The sequence below is a fragment of the Crocodylus siamensis genome, chromosome 2, assembly GCF_052110815.1.
Source record: "Crocodylus siamensis isolate JL-2025a chromosome 2, ASM5211081v1, whole genome shotgun sequence".
Lineage (NCBI taxonomy): Eukaryota > Metazoa > Chordata > Crocodylia > Crocodylidae > Crocodylus > Crocodylus siamensis.
The window spans coordinates 217935902-217953777 of record NC_143396.1 but is presented as its reverse complement, the minus strand read 5'-3'; the positions used below and the strand labels follow the sequence as shown (position 1 = coordinate 217953777).

General features: G+C 48.1%; 1 protein-coding gene across 3 annotated transcripts in view; it reads left to right on the top strand.

Annotated features, from left to right (window-relative positions):
- TP53I11 (tumor protein p53 inducible protein 11) overlaps positions 1–16620 on the top strand; it is a 53289-nt gene extending 36669 nt beyond the window's left edge. For all 3 annotated transcript variants that reach the window (XM_090032990.1, XM_090032989.1, XM_090032991.1), the window contains exons 3-7: positions 4416–4474; positions 6316–6364; positions 6820–6916; positions 8243–8344; positions 13393–16620. In XM_090032990.1, the coding sequence (XP_089889116.1) occupies positions 4416–4474; positions 6316–6364; positions 6820–6916; positions 8243–8344; positions 13393–13526 (441 nt within the window). In that variant the 3' untranslated portion in view covers positions 13527–16620. The remainder of the gene's footprint in view (positions 1–4415; positions 4475–6315; positions 6365–6819; positions 6917–8242; positions 8345–13392) is intronic.
- The last annotated feature ends 1256 nt before the right edge of the window (positions 16621–17876 follow it).

Genomic DNA, 17876 nt, shown 5'->3' with positions numbered 1-17876 from the left:
GGCCAGAGAGATGTAATCCACATTGTCTGGAGTTCTAAACATAACTCTGTATGTAAAATTAAAAGCTAGTTGATCCTGTGCATTGACTAGCGGTTGCAATGCCCGAACTGCTGGGGTTTTTTTTCCAAATATGCGCACTTGCATGTGTGCACATACACACGCATACTTCTGTCCCTGAAGGCTTTTCACGACAGATTAAAGCAGTAGTTTCAGTGTGCTACATCGAGTTATCCTAGTGTTTTAGGGTTGGCCAGGAACTGCATTTAAATGAATGAATATGAACTCGGTCTTTAAATTGTTAAACTACTGGAGGAGTTTTATTATCAGGACATCCATTAAATGTCCTCTGAGCTGATCTTTTATGGCCATGACACTTCCAGTCACTTCACTCACCATGTTCTAATGTAAGTACTCTGGGAATTGGTGTAATGATTTACCAGGCATTTACAGTCTGTGTTTCATTGGGTTGGAAACAGGTGTGTGAAGCCCATTTCAGCAAAACAGCAGCTCTAGCAAATGTGTGGGCTCATTCTGGCCCCTGTATTACATGCTCCTCAAGGTCACCTGAACCAACACTTGGTTTCATTTCATCCTGGAGAACTGAGAAAGAGGAATTTGCCTAAACACAGCTAGCTGTAAGTAGCTTTTGAGGCCTAGTACAACTCCCACCCTTTTCTTAGTCAGGAAATGACACAGACTGGAATGCAAAGACTCCTTTCCTCCCCAGCTGACAATGCTGGCTGAAGATAAGCAGGAAGCTCCTTTGGTCTCCTATTGTCATTTGCTTAGTAAAGATTTCTCTTTGCTCTGGCATTGTGCCTCCTTGGATGCTCTGCATGTTTATTTGGAAGTCTTCTCTGTTGTAGGCTGCCTTTAGTCTCTGCCCTTGGTTCCCTGTCTGTAATCACCAGCTGCCTTCATCCTGTTCATGCTAGCCCCTTCCTTGGTGCTTTGGGGTCCCTTGTAATTCACTAACCTGTTTTCTTAATTTACTTTTCTTCAAGTTCTTTGAAACTGGCCCAAAGGATTCTTGGCTGCGTCTGGGGATATGGCTTTCTACATGACACCTTGACATAGAAACCGGGGAGTAAGACAGAGGCCCTTTGGCAACTGTGCAGGCAGAGGTAACTGCTATTCTGCAGTAGCTTTTCTTTCCCTATGATGACATATTTAGCAGGATTCCCAGATTCATGGGAATCTGACAGGCTATCCCACAAGTGCTTCTGCTATGGCCTCAAAGTTGCAACCTCTGAGCTGTCAGCTGTGCACATTAGTGCTCACGACACCACAGCCCCTTCTGCACTAGCAAAGCTGCCTTCTAGCTTGGGAGATGCAGACAGAAGGTTACTTTAGTGGCATTAGCTCTAGCTGGTACTGTGAGGTTCTGAGAGAGGAATAATGCCCTTGGTCCTGTATGCCCTTTTTTAAAACATTGTTCAACCAGAGCTAGCCACAAAATCTGGAATTTCCGTTCTTTAACAAATTCTGAAAGAAAATGCTCCATTTCAAAATAAAAGCACAATTTTGGAAATTTCCTGAGGAAGGGAAGAGCTGAATAAGATAGCTGGGAGGAGTTACAGATCCCTAGCAGGAACCTAGACAGATGTAGTTAGCCGTGTTCATTTGAAGTAAGTCAGAAGGCATGGTAGATATGCATCTTTAGGTATAGTACTTTAGGTCTGATACTTCGGAGCTTGGGTTGAGTCCCAGGATCGAGGGTCTGCTGTTTGATTGGTGGAGCCCGCCCACCAATCCAGAGGCAGCACAAGGGAAGCAATGCCCTGCCCTTTTCCAAAGGGAGGGGGCAAAGAGCAGCTGGACCTGAATCGGAACTGCACAGATCCGGAGAACTTCGGGGTGGAGCCCCTGAAGAGTACAAAAGGGGAGCGTGCTCAGCAGGCTAGGGAGAGATGATGAGGGATGGGGAGGAGATCCAGAGACAGCCATCCTCAGGACCCTGCTTGAGCTTCAGCTGTGTGCAAATCGGCGCATGGGGATCAGGCTCTAGGAGCTGCTCAAGGCAGCTTGAGCCTGCAAACCCAGCAAGCGGCTGGGCAGTCAATGTGCAGATCAGCACATGGAGAGCTGGCCCTGGGAGCAGCTCGAGGCTGCTTGGGCCTCAGTCGGTGCGCAGTTCGACGTATGGAGAACTGTCTTGGAAGCAGTTCATGGCTGCTCATGTTGGCCCTGGCCCTAGACCAGGTTACCAGAGCCCCACAGTGTGGCTCCACTTTTAACTAAAAGAGCCCTGGTGCCCAGAGCAGGGCCTGGGAAAGGGGAGATCCCCCCCGCCCCCAAAAGGAGTTGGAGCCTGCAAGGGCTTGGCTCCCATGGGAGAGAGCCCTGGGTGCCCAGTGCAGGGCACCAGGCCATCGAGCGGCGCCAAAGGCACTGCTGGGGAGAGGCTCTTGTGGGATCAGCCACCAGGGCATGAGCCTTGACTTCTCTAGAGAGGAAGCGTATGTTGCTAGGGAAGCAGGCCCCACAGGGTAGGCTGATATGGGTGAGGAGGGTCTGCCATCTCCACCCTCCATTGCGGGAGGGGCGTGCCCACATCCCAGGGCCCTAAAGGAGAGGGGTTTCAGGGAAACCCCTCGGGGAGGTGCTGAATGCACTCCCTATTTTGAGGTTGTTGTGTTAAGGGCTGTATAGCTAGGGGTATTCTTTAAGGGGATTTATATGGTTTATGTGTTTTAATGTCTCTGTGTATTTGTGTTGTTATTTGTGAAGGTTTAAAGAAATATTATGGTTAAGTTACTTGGGTTATATAGGTTACTATCCCTATGTGTTAATTGTGTTGTATAGGTTGTAAGTTATTTGGTTCATATTTGGTGTATGTGAATTGTGGAATATTATATATAGTATTATATCTTAAGCCTTGTAAATATTCTATGTTTTTATATTAAGCGTCTGTATTTATTCTTGTAATAAATTGTACCCGGGCTACATACAGAAAGTCAAAAAACCCAAGGCTGAATTGATTCAGTCTTTGCAGGTTAGTTTAAGCTGCACAGATTAAATTGGAACAGAAGCAAACGAATTCAGGAAATGAAGCCATATGCCTGCAGTGGCTCAAGCCAGAAGCTGTGGGGTGCTAGAGTATGGTTCTCTGGCTGTGTTTGCTTCCTCTTCCTGCTGCCCATGAGGTCTCTGGGAATTGCAGTCCAGAATCACAAAAGCAGGACTCTGCAGGGTTGTTCATCACTTCTTCTTCCTGCTTCCAGGTGCCTCTGGGATTTGTAGTCCACAGTTGCAGCCAACAGTAAGTTTTAGTGAGGGAAAGAGGGTTTAACCCCTATCCCTGGCCCCAGACCCCAGCCAGGATTTGCCTGAGGGAGGCAGTGTGTGTGTGTGTGTGTGTGTGTGTGTGTGTCCACCATGTAGACTGGGCTGCATCCCCAGCCAGGCTCCTCCCCAACCCCCGCCTTCCCTTATCAGCCAGCCCTTGTTGCTCCAGCTGGGGGGAGGGGTACAGGTAGGTGTGCAGCCCTGCTCTCTGGAGCACACAGACCAGTCCAGAGCTGCAAAATGCTGGGGGACTCTGATTTAACTTGGACCAGGAAGGGGTCTACCTAAATAAGATTATATAGAAAGCGTAAGCTTTTGTGAATCCAAGTTTACTTCATCAGATGCTGTGATAGGATGCTGAAAAAGCAGAGTATAAGAGGGAGAGAGAAATTACAATATAAAAGACAAGGGCAGGAGAAACCAGAAAGCCTTGGAGTGCCAAGCTTCAGCACAGTATCCATGACATGGAAACAGTGGAGCCAAGGAGTCCTAACCCTGTGGTGATCTATAGCAGAGTGACCCAGGAGCCACAGATGCTGGAAGCCCAGGCAGGTGAACTGACAGGGAGCTGTGTACTGAGCTGTGTTAGAAGCTTATTACAACCAGAGAGCTTCCAAAAAACACATTGGTTTTGATGAATCTGCATGTTTCTATGAAAGTCTTTTTCGTGGGCAATTCTTGACCTGCTTGTAGCCTCTGCGTAGCTAAGAGGCCTGACTAGCCTTTTTTCCCAGTGCTCCTTTCCCACTCATGGATACCCTGGTTTCTTGACCTCCTGATTGTTCTGCAGCTGCTAATTGTGTAGAGCTATTCTTCTGCATCAGGAATGCTGCACAGAGAGAACCGATATTGCACTTCATTTCGCTGACAGGCAAAAGGGGCCCAGGTAAGGGAATGCTGTTAGAGTAATGCTGGGAATCAAATAACCTTTGGCATGTCCTCAAGGAGAACTGAATAATCTTAATGAGATTTAAGAGCCTTGCTGCCTCCCTCCTCACACTCATAGAGCTGGATATCTGTTTTCTCCTCAGGTTGCCGGATCTTACCTGAAGGGCTTGGGGACAGATCTGCTGTTGTACTTTACATATCCTTATTTGATTTTTTTTTTTTTTTTTTTTCCCCCCCAGATCAGCCAAGTCCTGGGTAATGAAATAAAATTTGCTGTGCGGGAACCTATTGGACTCAGGTAAGCTTTTATGTCTGATCTCAGAGCTCTGGCTCTTGGCATAGGCATGCCAGGACGAGGAAGGGGGTACCAGCTCTAACACTGCTGGCCATCTCCCATGTGCAGCCTTGCTTTCTCCTTAATGTGACTAGTTCTAGCAAAGGTGTAGTGAGATCAATGACTTCCTGGGGTGGGATGGGGGGAAGGGGAGGGAGGGCTACAAGAGTGAGTTGTGGAGGGATGGGGGGCAAGGGGAGGGAGGGCATAATTAGGAAGTCTTAGTCTTACCTTTCCAGGCTACTACAGCCACTGCTGCTTCTCTAGCAGCATCTGCTCCAGCAGGAGCAACCCCATAGTTGGGCATCCTGGGAGCCAACCCTGGTGCATCTACCATAGCAAAGGCTCCTGAGAAGTGATTCTGGCACTTCCCTGCCCATCGTCAGTGCCCGGGACTGGTGCACCACTTGTCCTGTCCTAGTTACACTACTGAATCACATCGGGGCATGTGTCTGGGGCTCTTTGGCAATGCCTTATGTCAGGTAACCCAATTTGTTTCTTTCTTCTGCTACAAACTTCCTGTGCTCCCTCTCACCAGCAGCCTCTTCTGCGCCTTTTTATGTGCTCTACAGGACATAAGCCCATGTGACATATTACATTCACTGTACTGGCAATGTCAGAATATACCTGTATGTGGTAACTCTGATGGAAGGGGTGCTTCATTCATATTGTCTGGGTTATATTGGGGATGCCTTATTTGCAATTGGTAGTTTGTGTAACCAGTGACATTTGGGTAGGTGAGATGGAGTACTGCACCTCTGTAGTACGCACAGCAGGTATCTCACCTGTGTGGCGATGGCTGCTCACCTGTATGAGGTTCCTGCTCTTTGATGTGCTTACATACTGTATGGTGGGTGATAGCATTGGAACTGTGCACTGGCTGTCACTCATCTATGATATATGTGGTGAGGGTTTACCTTTGTGAAGACCATGTGGAAGAGCCCTACTTGTCTTGAGGACCGGAGCCCCTGCATTCATGAAATGTCATCTGGAACCTTATGCAGGTCTGCTGCAGGTCTCTGAGCACTTTGACTTGTTGTAGAGCCACTACTGAAAGAGTGATCCATGAGTCCCATGATGCACTGGGACATCTGCTATAGCTTGGCTTGGTTACTGATTTAGCTTGGATGTATCTGATGATAGGCAGTCCTCGGGGGCATGGGCTCTGAACTGTGAATACACCTGCTGGTCCTATTTTTCCTGAGCTATGAGGACTGTTTACTGATTCTGGACTGTTCCCATTCTCTTAAAGTGGATGGGAATGTGTTCTTCTGGGATGCCCAGCTTTTGCTGGCCACTGAATCAACCGCCATGACTACCAGCAAGCCTGGGAGTGTAGCTGTAAAGAAACAATGTGAATGTGCTATTCCCTAGGCCATTGGCCTGCCTATAGTTACTTTCAAAGGATATTTGCTCCCCCTTAAGTCATTGGGAAACCCGCTGATTTCAGCAATGCACTGTCTGGCTGCAAATATCCGGTGGCATCATAGATGGTCAGAGTTTTCCTTGTGAGAGGTTCTGAAGGTTAGTCATTTCGCCTTGACTGTTTTATGACTGGCTATGAAATCCCTTGGTTTTTGTCTTTATTTCACGAGAGCTTCTCTTACTTGAGGACAGTAGAAGCTGTATCCACTGTCTCATCCCACTTAAGCATAAAGAAAAGATCACAAGCCATCTCCCCTCCTCCCTCTCATCCTGGGTAGGGGTGTTGCTTTGGAAGAGGTATGGGCCACAGCATTTGGGCAGGTGGAAAGGTAATGGTTTGAAGATCTCAGGGCCTCTGATGTGTGTTTCTTTCTGTGCAGGGTCTGGCAGTTTGTCTCTGCCATCATATTTTCGGGGGTTGCCATCATGGTAAGTGAGAGATCCCGTCCCTGACAAAGCTGAACATTTGGCTGCCAGAGGGCAGTGGTGACATAGCATGCAGGATTCAGTTATCACCTCCCTCCTTCTTTAACAGCCACTGCCACTTTCTCTTGCTGGTATTTGCTGGCCCTGGTCCTCTGCAGTGAGTTTTTATCAGCAATTTTCCTGACAGGTTGTTCCTAACAGGAGAGTCCCATTCTCCTTTACAAGTTGACAAAACTACACGTGGCACCTCTGTCCCTCAGTCACTGAGGAGAGGCTTTAAGCAAACAGCTGACATCCTATGATATTAGTTGTCCAGCACTCCTTTTCCTCATAAATGCCCGATTTTACAGTGTGCGCCCCTTTGCCCCAGGCAGAGCTTCTGCTGTTCTACTTTTCATTGTCCCCAAGTGACCCAACTCATGCAGAGCCACTGAGATTCTCTCTCTTGCTTCTCTTAGGCTTTCACTTTCCCCGATCAGCTCTATGATGCCATCTTTGAGGAGGAATCGGTCAACAGCAAGACTCCCATCCGGCTGTATGGAGGAGCCCTTCTCAGTGAGTAATGCTCTGGGACTGTGCTTCAAGACTCACTCAGCAGCTCCTCTGTAGCTCCCAAGGACGCTAGACTCAATTTTGCATATCTGAGTTAAGAATCTGAGTGGGAAAATTCTGCACTATACATAACTGTAGATCTAGGCAGAGCAGAATTGGGCAACTTCAGAATAACTGACACATCAGCAGATCTTTGAAAAAAGGCTAATCTCCCTTAGCTCTGGGATCAAGAAGAAATCTGCCTCCCTCCCCGTTCCCATCCCAATATGTACTGCACAGTGCAAAGAGAGAAGATTGTAGATTGTATGCTGCCTTTTTAGCATCCGACATTGGCTACTGCAAGTTGGTCAGATCCACTGCAGTTGGAGAAGCAGGGGGTGGAGAGTGGGGATTGTTATTTGGGCATGTGGTCCTGAACCTGAACATCAAGACCATGGGGACCCACTGGGTTTATTCAAGTGGAGGCATTCCCTTGTCTCCATGAGGTTGGAAGCACTGAAGGAAGTGAAGCTGTCTGCACCAGCTCCATGCTCTGTGATCTCTGGAATTAGCAGGTGTGAAAAGACTTCAGAACACTAATCGGCAGTTTTGCAGTGCCATATTGGGAGGAGGAGGATGTGGTAGTAGAGCTGGGGGTGAAGGAGTGGGAGGTTTGGGGAGAGTCTAGTGCTGCAGATTTCTTTTTGGAATTAAAACAAACAGATACATTCAACAAATATGCAAGAGCTCAAACTCCCAGGGTGCCATGTGTCTCAGGGGGAGAGGAGAAGCCTGCCCTCCTGCTGTTACCCTGGGTGCACTCACACTGGTAACAAATGCAGACACCAGGATTTTCAGTCCAGTGCCTCTCACCAGCTCTTAACCTAGCCAGGCACAAAATCTTGCCTGCAGATTGTTCTTGGAGTCTATAATGCAGAGAGTGGTAGGCTGGAAAAAGGGGATTGCCATTGGGTGCAACTGCTCGGTCTTTTCTTCTTTAAACAGCGGCAAAGATCACAGCAGGTGCTGAGCCTGATGGGCAGCAACATCTGGCATTCTGCTACAGATTAGCAAGCCTATTTTGAGCTTAGGGGCTGTCCAGCTTCTCTCCTGGCCTATAGTAGCATCTGGTGGTGTAAAGTAGAAGTGCAGAAAATCGCCAGCTCTTGAAAGCCCTGGTGTTGTGTTGCAGCTAACATTTTTGTGGCTTTGGATTTCCCTTTTTCTTTTCCTGTTTGCCAATGTAGTCATAACAGGACTCCTCACTCTCTCAGCTATCTAACTTGCCTCTTTGCCCATGATATCTCATAGCTCTTAAAAGCAGTTCTGTTATGTGTTCTCTCTTTTCAGGTATCTCCCTTATTATGTGGAATGCCCTATACACAGCTGAGAAGGTCATTATCCGTTGGACTCTACTTACAGGAGCCTGCTACTTCACAGTACAGTTTCTAGGTAAGTAGCCCTCACTGCAGTGAGGAAGGAGGAAGTGGATGTGTTGGACAATAAGCCTGCGTGAAAAGGCTAGCATTCGCTTTGGATTTGGCTGATTCATGGGACAGTGATTTGATTCGGTGGTTCGAATCACTGTCCCAAACTGTTTCAGCTGAATCCCACAGGCCCACCCCCTGCCCATTCTTTCAGCCCGGCAATGGCTGCCCCACCTGCCCCAGCTCCTAGCACTTCAGAAAAAAAAAAAGCCCCTACTCACCAACTGCTGCCCAGCAGGGGGGCGATCCCCACTTCCCCACGCTGCATGGGGGCTCTGCCACGAGGTCCCTGAGCCCTGTCTGCTGCCCCACTTGCCCCAGCTGTGGCTCTTTAAGAAAAAACCCCCCAGCAACCTGCACTCACCCTTTCCTGCCCAGTGGGGTGGCAATCCCCACTGCCCAGCACTATGTGGGGTGGATCTGCATGAGCCCACAGGAGCCCCAAGGCCACTGCAGGAGCCAGTGAGTCTGGGGAGTTTTTTTTTGGTTCTTTCCTTCTTAAAGGGTTGGAGCTGGGGCAGGCAGGGTAGCCATGGTGGGGGTAGGACAGTGGGAGCGGGGTTGGGGGGCTTATGACAGACCCACCCATGCAGTGGGGAGCAGTGGGGATCGCCCCCCGGCCAGCAGCACCTGGTGACTAGGGGCCTTTTTTTTCCTTAAAAGGGCCAGGAGCTGGGGTGGGTGGGGCAGCCATGAAGGCGGGCTGGGGTAGTGGGTGTGTGTTGGTGGGGGGCTGGGGAATCAGACAAGGGATGGGGCCTTGCAGGGGTCCCCTTCCTGCTCCTCCAGCCTCTCCTCCCCTGCCCCTGACTTACCAGCTCCGAGTCCAGCTCCATGCTGCAGTGACCAGGAACTGCTTGAATCGATTTGGAGAGCTTTGAATCGATTTGGACCTTTTTATTGTTCCCCTGATTTAATTCAGATTTGGAGATTCGGGCACTGAAGTGGGCCAGATCTCCTCCTAATTGAATCACCACCTGAAGCTTTGCACAACCATATTGGAAAAGTGTTGTATCCCCTCACCTGCACTTTCCCTTTGAAGGAGAGAAAATGGGGTAAGAGAATGGGTGCTAGTGACAAAGTAATGTTGCATGCACTGATGAGGCATTCAGCAAAGGAAGGTTCCTGGTCTCATTTATGGTAAGCAATGTGTAGGAAAATCACTGAATTTGCTAGATTTATACTAGTGCAATTAAAAGCAGAATTAGGTCTTGGTGTTCTGAGTGGGTGTAACTGGGACAGCAAGGAAACTGAAGACATGGAATGCAGCAGAGAAAGAAAAGCCATCTGTTTAATTTGACTGAAACATCTGTAGAGTGACCAACAATAGGGCTAAATGCAGACGGTCAAAAAGCCTGAGGCTGAATTGGTTCAATCTCCATAGGTTAGTTTAAACTGCATAGATTAGAATTATAAACAACTGAACAGACCAGAAGCAGTGGGCCTGCTAGAGTACTCCTTACTGTTTGGCTGGAGCAGACAACTTGAGCTAAGGCTAGCCCACCCACCCTGGGGGCGGGGGCTTGTGGAGGAGGTGCAAAGCATCCTGGGATGCTGGCGGACTGTGAGTTGACTTGAATCTGGGGGGTATCCGGGACAAAGTCAATAAACTGATTTAACCTAAATCCATTGGCAACACGTAGGGGGTGCACATTCACGTGGACTCCCTGAACATGGCAGTGCACCCCCTATGAAAAGGCACTGCCGGCGGTGCCTGAGGGTGGTTGCTGCTCGCCACCCCCCCTTCGCCACTGACACTGCTGGCGGCATCTGCAGGCAGTCCGCAATCACCACTGGCCGCTGCCGACACTGCTAGTGGCGTCTGCGGGTGGTTGCTGAACACCAGTCAGTGCTTGCCACCCCTTCCCCTGCCACTGACAGTGCAGTGGTTGCCTACGGGAGCTCCCTGCTTGCCGCTATCATGCTCCCACTGCTGACAGCACCGCCGCCGTCTGCAGGAGCTTACCATGCCCCGTGGCATTCATGCCAAAATTCGTATTTAGATGTATTTAAATCAGCTGGTCCCGATGATCTCCACCCTAGAGTGCTAAGGGAATTAGCAGAGGTCATTGCTGGTCCCCTGGCACGGCTTTACGAGCACTCGGGGTGCTCTGATGTGGTGCCAGGGGACTGGAAAAGGGCCAATGTGGTTTCCATTTTGAAAAAAGGGAGGAAGGAGGACCCAGGAAAGTATAGGTCAGTTAGTCTTACCTCGATCCTAGGTAAGCTTTTGAGAGAATTATCATGGCGCATGTCCATGAGGGGCCAGCAGGGGAGATTATGCTTAGGGGCAACAAGCACGGGTTCATTACAGGCGGGTCCTGTCAGACCAACCTGATGGCCTTCTATGACCAGGGCACCAAATCCTGAGACACAGGGGTAGCAGTGGACATAGTCTTTCTGGACTTTAGGAAGGCCTTTGACACCGTCTCTCACCCCATTCTCATTAAAAAACTGGGGGACTGTGGCGTTGACTCCTACACTGTCAAATGGGTCACTAACTGGCTGGAGGGCCGCACCCAGAGAGTGGTGGTAGATGGGTCATTTTCAACCTGAAGAGATGTGGACAGTGGGGTCCCCTAGGGCTCGATCCTTGGGCCTGCACTGTTCAACATCTTCATCAGTGACTTGGACGAGGGGGTAAAAAGCACCCTGTTCAAATTCGCAGATGACACTGAGATGTGGGGGGATGTGGGCACACTAGAAGGGAGGAATAGGCTGCAATCAGACCTAGACAGGTTACAGGGGTGGGCAGATGAGAACAGGATGGGTTTCAACGCTGACAAGTACAAGGTGATGCACCTGGGGAGGAGGAACCAGCAGCATACCTACAGGCTGGGGAACTCCCTTCTCGTCAGTGCAGAGGCAGAAAAGGATCTTGGAGTCATCATTGATGCCAAGATGAACATGGGCTGGCAGTGTGAGGATACAGTCAGGAAGGCCAACCGCACCTTGTTGTGCATCCACAGTTGCATCACAAGCAGGTCCAAGGAGGCGATACTCCCCCTCTATGCAGCACTGGTCAGGCCGCAGCTGGAGTACTCCATCCAGTTCTGGGCGTCGCACCTCAGGAGTGATGTGGACAACATCGGAGAGGGTCCAGAGGAGGGCCACTTGCGTGATCAGGGGACAGCAGGGCAGGCCCTACGAGGAGAGGCTATGGGACCTGAACCTGCTCAGCCTCCAAAAGAGAAGGCTGAGGGGGGATCTAGTGGCCTGTTACAGACTAGTCAGAGGGGACCAGCAGGCATTGGGGAAGTCCCTGTTCCCCCGAGCACTACCAGGTGTGACCAGGAATAACAGTCACAAGCGGGCAGAGGGTAGATTTAGGCTGGATATCAGGAGGCGCTACTTCACTGTCAGGGTGGCTAGGATCTGGAACCAACTTCCAAGAGAAGTGGTGCTGGCTCCTACCCTGGGGGGTTTTAAGAGGAGGCTAGATGAACACCTTGCTGGGGTTGTTTGATCCCAGTGCTCTTTCCTGCCTTGGCAGGGGGTCGGACTTGATGAGCTGCTCAGATCCCTTCCGACCCTTACGAACTATGAAACTAAATCAGTTAAGATGCTACATCCATCCAGGTTTATCTTAACCCAGTTTTGGCCATTTTGAAAGCAGTTTATGTGCACTGGACTTCTGCTGTGTTACAAATTTGAACCAGTTTCTGATCACTTATACCAGTTTATGTGTGATTTTCTATCCCTAGCTTGAGTGCTAACTCAACCCTTCTGGGCACCTCAGGTCTGACTGTCTGCAACTTAGCTCCTATGGGAACGTACAGCTCTGGGGAACAGGAGGGCAAAGTGGGCTGGATGCAAAGCAGTAAAAAAGGACAAGGGTAACATTTTGCTCTTGCTATGGTATAAATGACTGCATGAAGCAGAGGGGAATTTTAGATCCTTCTTCTATTTGCTTTTCCTGTCTCCCTTCCTCTTTTCCTTTGTCATAGCAGTTGTAGTGCTTATGTCAGATTTGCTTCTAATACCCCTTTTCCAGGTTGCTTCCACCTCCACCTACAGCCAGATTCTGTAAGCATGCTGGTGTGTGGTAGGCCAGAAAGTCTGTGAAAGCTGTCTCCATGTAGTAGGGAAGCTTTGATTACATCTAAATGTGGAAACGGGTAAAGTCACTGTGAAACTCTCCCTTTCACACAGTTTATTTAAGATTCAGTTCAATGTAATTTACACAGTCCTGTTATTTTCAATACGCTATGGGTTTTTTGTACTGACTACGCATTAGTTGCATTGTAGTTACCATGGGGGAAGATGGCAGGTTTGGAGACAAGGCAGCTGTTTGTTACTAGAAGAGACAAGTCAACTTTGCAGGCACTTGTAATGGATGTTTCTGTTTAAACTCCCTACTTCATCTGTCACCTGTAAGACCCTCCACAGTCAGAGGGTAGTACACACTCTCCAAACTGCTGTTTCAGACTTGGTCAGAAGCTAAGGCTCAATGTGTCCCATTCCCCACCCTCCTTTTTCTCACCAAATAAACACTTTGATTGTGGGTGATGAGCAGTATCCTAAGGAGCCTTGGGGAAGCAGAACCCTGACCCCAGGTGCTCCCGTAGTGAGGACACAAGAAGGGCATTGCTGTTGCTGCCATCCCAGATTCCACAACTGCCACAGCTGGCCCAATCCCTGCCTCCACCACTGCTCAGGTCACAGACCCTGGCTGTTATACATTTGGGGTTGAGCCTGTGGCTGTGAAATTGCAGAGGACGTGGGAACCTGCCCAGCCCTCACCTGTAGCTTACTCTACTGTTGAATGTGGCCTCAGCAACGTTTTGGTTCTGTGATGTAGTGCTGATTTCCTAAGGCCTTGGGGAGCAGCAGTTGTTAGAAGCAGAATGTGGTGCTACTGAGCAGAAAATGTGAGACTGTTCCTTGGTTTTCAAGATGGGGAAGTCTCTTTGAGAACAGGGGGGCATGTGTAGAACAGCAAAGGATTATACAAATTTCATTAATTAATTATTGTATTTCAACCTGTGTCTTGTCTCCCTCCTTCTCCTTCAGTTACCACCATCACCCTGGTCGAGAGCAGCCGAATATCTACAGGTGCCATGCTCCTCCTTGTCAGCCTGGCTATCTTCGTCATCATCAGCATTTACTATTATTATCAAGTTGGACGCCGGCCCAAGAAAGTTTAATTCCCAGGGCTTCCTGGGCAGGGAGTGGCAGGGGTCTGTGTCAGTAATTCTGCATAATTTTCTGGTAATCCCTTTTGTTCGAAAGCAACTTCCTTCTCTTTCCACTTACTGGCATGAATCGGACTGTAAACCCAGTGCTGGTGCCACTGTTAGACAAGGCGCAGGGAAGGATCTGAGACATGCAGGCCCCTCAAATCCTGTCTGGAGAAGGCAAATGAATAGGTTGAGGGAGGCTAACAAGGTGTAAAGGCTAGGCTGGCTCAGGGAAAGGGGCTGGTTTTACTGAGGAAACTGGCCATTAGGAATCACAGCTCCGAATCCTTTGAACAAAGCACAAAATAGAACTAGCACATTGAAACCAAATCCTAAAGGAGAGAAGGACCTGAGGAAGCCATCAAAGGACTCATCTCATTCCTGTCAATCCTGGGCCCCTTAACTTGGGCCATCACTCATATTCCCCTTTGAGTGAGTATATTTCAGGTAATCTAGAACCAACCCAGGCCGGTGTCTTCGGGTGGCACTAATCAGATAGCTCTTTCTGTGGCTGAGTAATTTTTCTTTTTTACCTAAGCAAATGTTTTCGCTCGGTCTGAGCCTTCAAGAGGCCGAGAAGCGATATACATGGTATATTTAACCTGGCAACAGGTGTTGTGGAACTGCAAGCAGGGGGTCACATGATTAGACATGGAGCTACAAGAGGAAAACTCATTCATATTCCCTCTTTTATCATAGGCCATCTGCAGTTCTGTTAAAACTCAGAGCCACGCTACCTCTAAAACTAAAGCCAAGGGGATGTCTACAGAAGAATATGCAGCAAAAGGGTATTGTTATTGTGGTGAAAGAAAAATAATACTTAAGAGTGTACTGGGCAAGAAATGTGAGATGGAGGCTGAAGAGCTCCAAACAGGCCTTAGAGCCTGAAATTTCTCTGAGCTGGTTTTGCTGAGAAAATTCGCCTCCCCCCTAAAATGTCCAGCTTCTACCGGTCTATTAGCAATTGTAGTCTGTCCCATACCATTTTAAACGCTGTGTCTTCTGGCCAAGATGCAACAGGTTTGAGCTTGCTGGTGGCGCTGCACCTTTGTTACCAAAAAGAGTGGAGGGAGCAGAGGAAAGCCTAGCATAGATACAGCTTAGACTGGGTAAATCATTAGTGTACTTGTAGCAGGGAACAATCTTGGTCTAGCATGCTGAAGGACCAGATAAGCTAGGTCTCCTGCACCCCTTACACATGGGTATCAAGTTTCTGTTGATATCTTTTAGAGGAAGGACCAGGTTCTGAGGCACTCGGCTTCCAGGGTCCTATTTGAATGGGCTAAAGAGTGGCAAAGAAGGGGAGATCTTGCCTTCTCCAGATAGACCAGACATAAAAGGACCTCAGTGTCCATTCCCTCCCTTCTCTTTCCAAGGCCTATCAAGACCTGCCCTGGTTCCACAGCACTGGCTCTTCTATTTTTTCTAGTGACCATCCCAATGAAGAAACTACCCCTCCACACATGCCTACACTTCTCATAGTACCACGCTTCTCCTTCTCTACCAGACTGAATCCAGGAAGATTGTATATATGAAATGGACTTCCTATTTATGCACCAACGTGAAGAGCTGTTGCAATAGACTAGTCTACAAATGGAAAAAAAATTGACCAACCTAGAAACTCCTATTGGTTGGGACCCAGAACAGAGTTGTAAACAAGAAAGTTAAGACTGCTGCCACTGCCATGGTTGCTAATGTTGCTAACACTAAGGGAATTTTTTTTTGCATAAATCAGAAAAAAAATGCCTTGGTCCAGTTAACAGAGACATCTAGTGAGCAATTGTAGTACAGCGTAGTATCTCCAAAAGACTATTTCTGTGACTTGCTTTTAGTATTTACAAGCGTCTGCATGAACTTGGGACACCACATACGTTGCACTTCCTGGCCATACAAAGTTTGTGCATTGAGTAGAAATGCTAAAAAATGTTTGAGTTGGTGATATATGTGATGATTAAAAACCTGTAGAGAATAATAGAATTTGGAGGCAGAGTCCAGTTAGAGGTAGAAGTCTGAAGAATCGCAACCTACTTGCCAAGGCTTCTTTCAAATGCTGCCCTCCTGCCTGCACAGGGGAAACTACTGAATAGCTCATGCCTAACTGAACTTATAACTCAGAAGCATCTGGCTCGTTGGGGTAATTTTGTTTCAGCCTAGTGAGCAAGTGCTAGGGAGCAGCTTTCTTCCTTGGGGGGGCAGGGAAAGCCAAAGTGCTGCCCCCAGAGTTCTGCAGATGAGGCCAGGCTGGATGGCACTGCTTTGCTCAAGATGGAGTATTGCATGCATCGACCAGTGGTCATTCTTTCACACCTGTCACTGAATTTGGGCAGTTGGAGCCTGCACAACTGCATGTTCATTAAGTGGAACATATTGGCTGTAGCTGTTGATAGGGCCTTTGAGTAAGCAAATGTTGGCGAATCCCCGTCTTTGGAGGGAGTATGGTATAGAAGGTTAGACATGGGGAAAGAAATACTGGCAGTATGAGAAAGGTAAACCTGACCACAGCAATAGGGGGAATGTTGTAGAAGATGGGGCCTGTGTGGATGAGAGAGAGGAAATATCTTCTCCCTGTCTCTCAGAGCTGATGTGGGATTAATTCAGCTAAAACAGCATCATCTGATTGGGAAGCATCATTTCATTACCCAGAAATCACCATCAAGTAGGCCATGGATGAGCTTCTGTTGCAGTGGTGAAGCATCCTCTATGCTCTGTTGGCCATTGAACAGTATAAATCTAGTTTTAGTTTCTGAAGGCACTGAGCTCAACAGACACCCCAAGTCCCTCTCTGCTTCCTGCACAGTGCAGGTTTCTCTTTGCTGAATTTTCAACTGTGTTCCACTCTATGGATAATCCAAGCATTAGATCTATTCTCTTGTATGCTTGCTGCCCCCTCTAAATGCTCAGTGACCTGGACAGAACACAGGAGTACAGACTGCAGCTCATCAGGGGGTGTGATTTGGTGCTAGTCAGGATGAAGTCCTGCTCCCTAACAAAAGTAAAGGACATGGGATGGTGAATCAGGTGTGTGTCTAAGCCCCGTTACATTAAAATGCTTTTATTTCAAGTTTGGTTTCTGAATTCTGACTTGACATGCTGTTATTGTCATATACTTAGTGTTATCATCATCACCCTTAGGGAGAGTGCGAGCCAGAGGACATACAAACACGCAAGCCCACGTGATTCTACTGAATGGGAAGGAGTTCATGCAATCCTCTCTGCCTGGCAGTCATGACATACTAGCTGAAAGAGAACTTCCAACATTATGTCTAAGTGACCCTAGAAGTGGCTGTGAGATGGATTTTTAGCAGCTGATTGATGGTCCCCATGGCTGATTTCCTGTGGCTGATGCCAAAAAGCTGACAAGCCTTGCTGGTTGCCTCCTTTGCTTTGGCTAAAATGGGGAATTAAGCAATTGTGTTAAAGTGACAGAATTAAATCCCTTGGCAAGAATAAGTCCAGTTCTAGCCACAGCTGGGATGGTGTCTGCCCTTCGTCCCACCCACTCTAATGACAAGTTGGGGTTGGCATGGCAATTTTTTGCTGAGCAATTGTGTTTGCTCACATATGCGGGGCACAGGTGGTGCCCAGGGGAACAGTAGATAACAACTAAGAGGCACTGTAGACTGGAGAGGGTTGAAAGCAGAGAGTTTGGAGTTAAAAGCACCTAAATTTTAGTTACAACTCTACTACTGATGACCTTAGACAAGGCACTTTTTTCTTCATGGGCATGTTTTCCCACCTGTAAAATCAGGAGTGTGGGCCCAATTCACCTCCTTGGGAAAGGATGAGATGAAAAGGAGACACATGGAATAACAGACTCTTTGTTCAGCCCTGTACATTGCTGAGAGGAGTGTTTTCCAAAGGCTCGTGTACTGCAACAGAGATGCGCCTAGATTTATGTGGCTGGTTTCTGCAGCTGGCCCTGAAACGAAACCTGTCTTTGTACAATCCCAGAATTAGTTATCCTCACCTTCAGTGAAGTCCAGAAGATTTGAGCAGTTGGTATAAAGGAGAAAGGGTATCTATTTCCAGTACCCACGTCAGCTTTTTCTGCCTGTTAGGTGTGTTGGCTTCCTTTTATACCTCATCCTAACTGCTGTAACTGAGTTTATTCCTCCTTTGGTGCGAAAGTGACTGTACATAAGCTAAAATGAACCATCACCTAAGTAAGTGAAAATTAAAAATGTGCCACTTCACTGTCACAATATCTTTATTTCTTTTATTTATTTATTTTTTAAGAAATGCACACAGAAACCGTGCAGAATGCTTCAGGCTCGTGTTCTGGTTTATATTACAAAAATCCTTCAAATATAAAAAAGC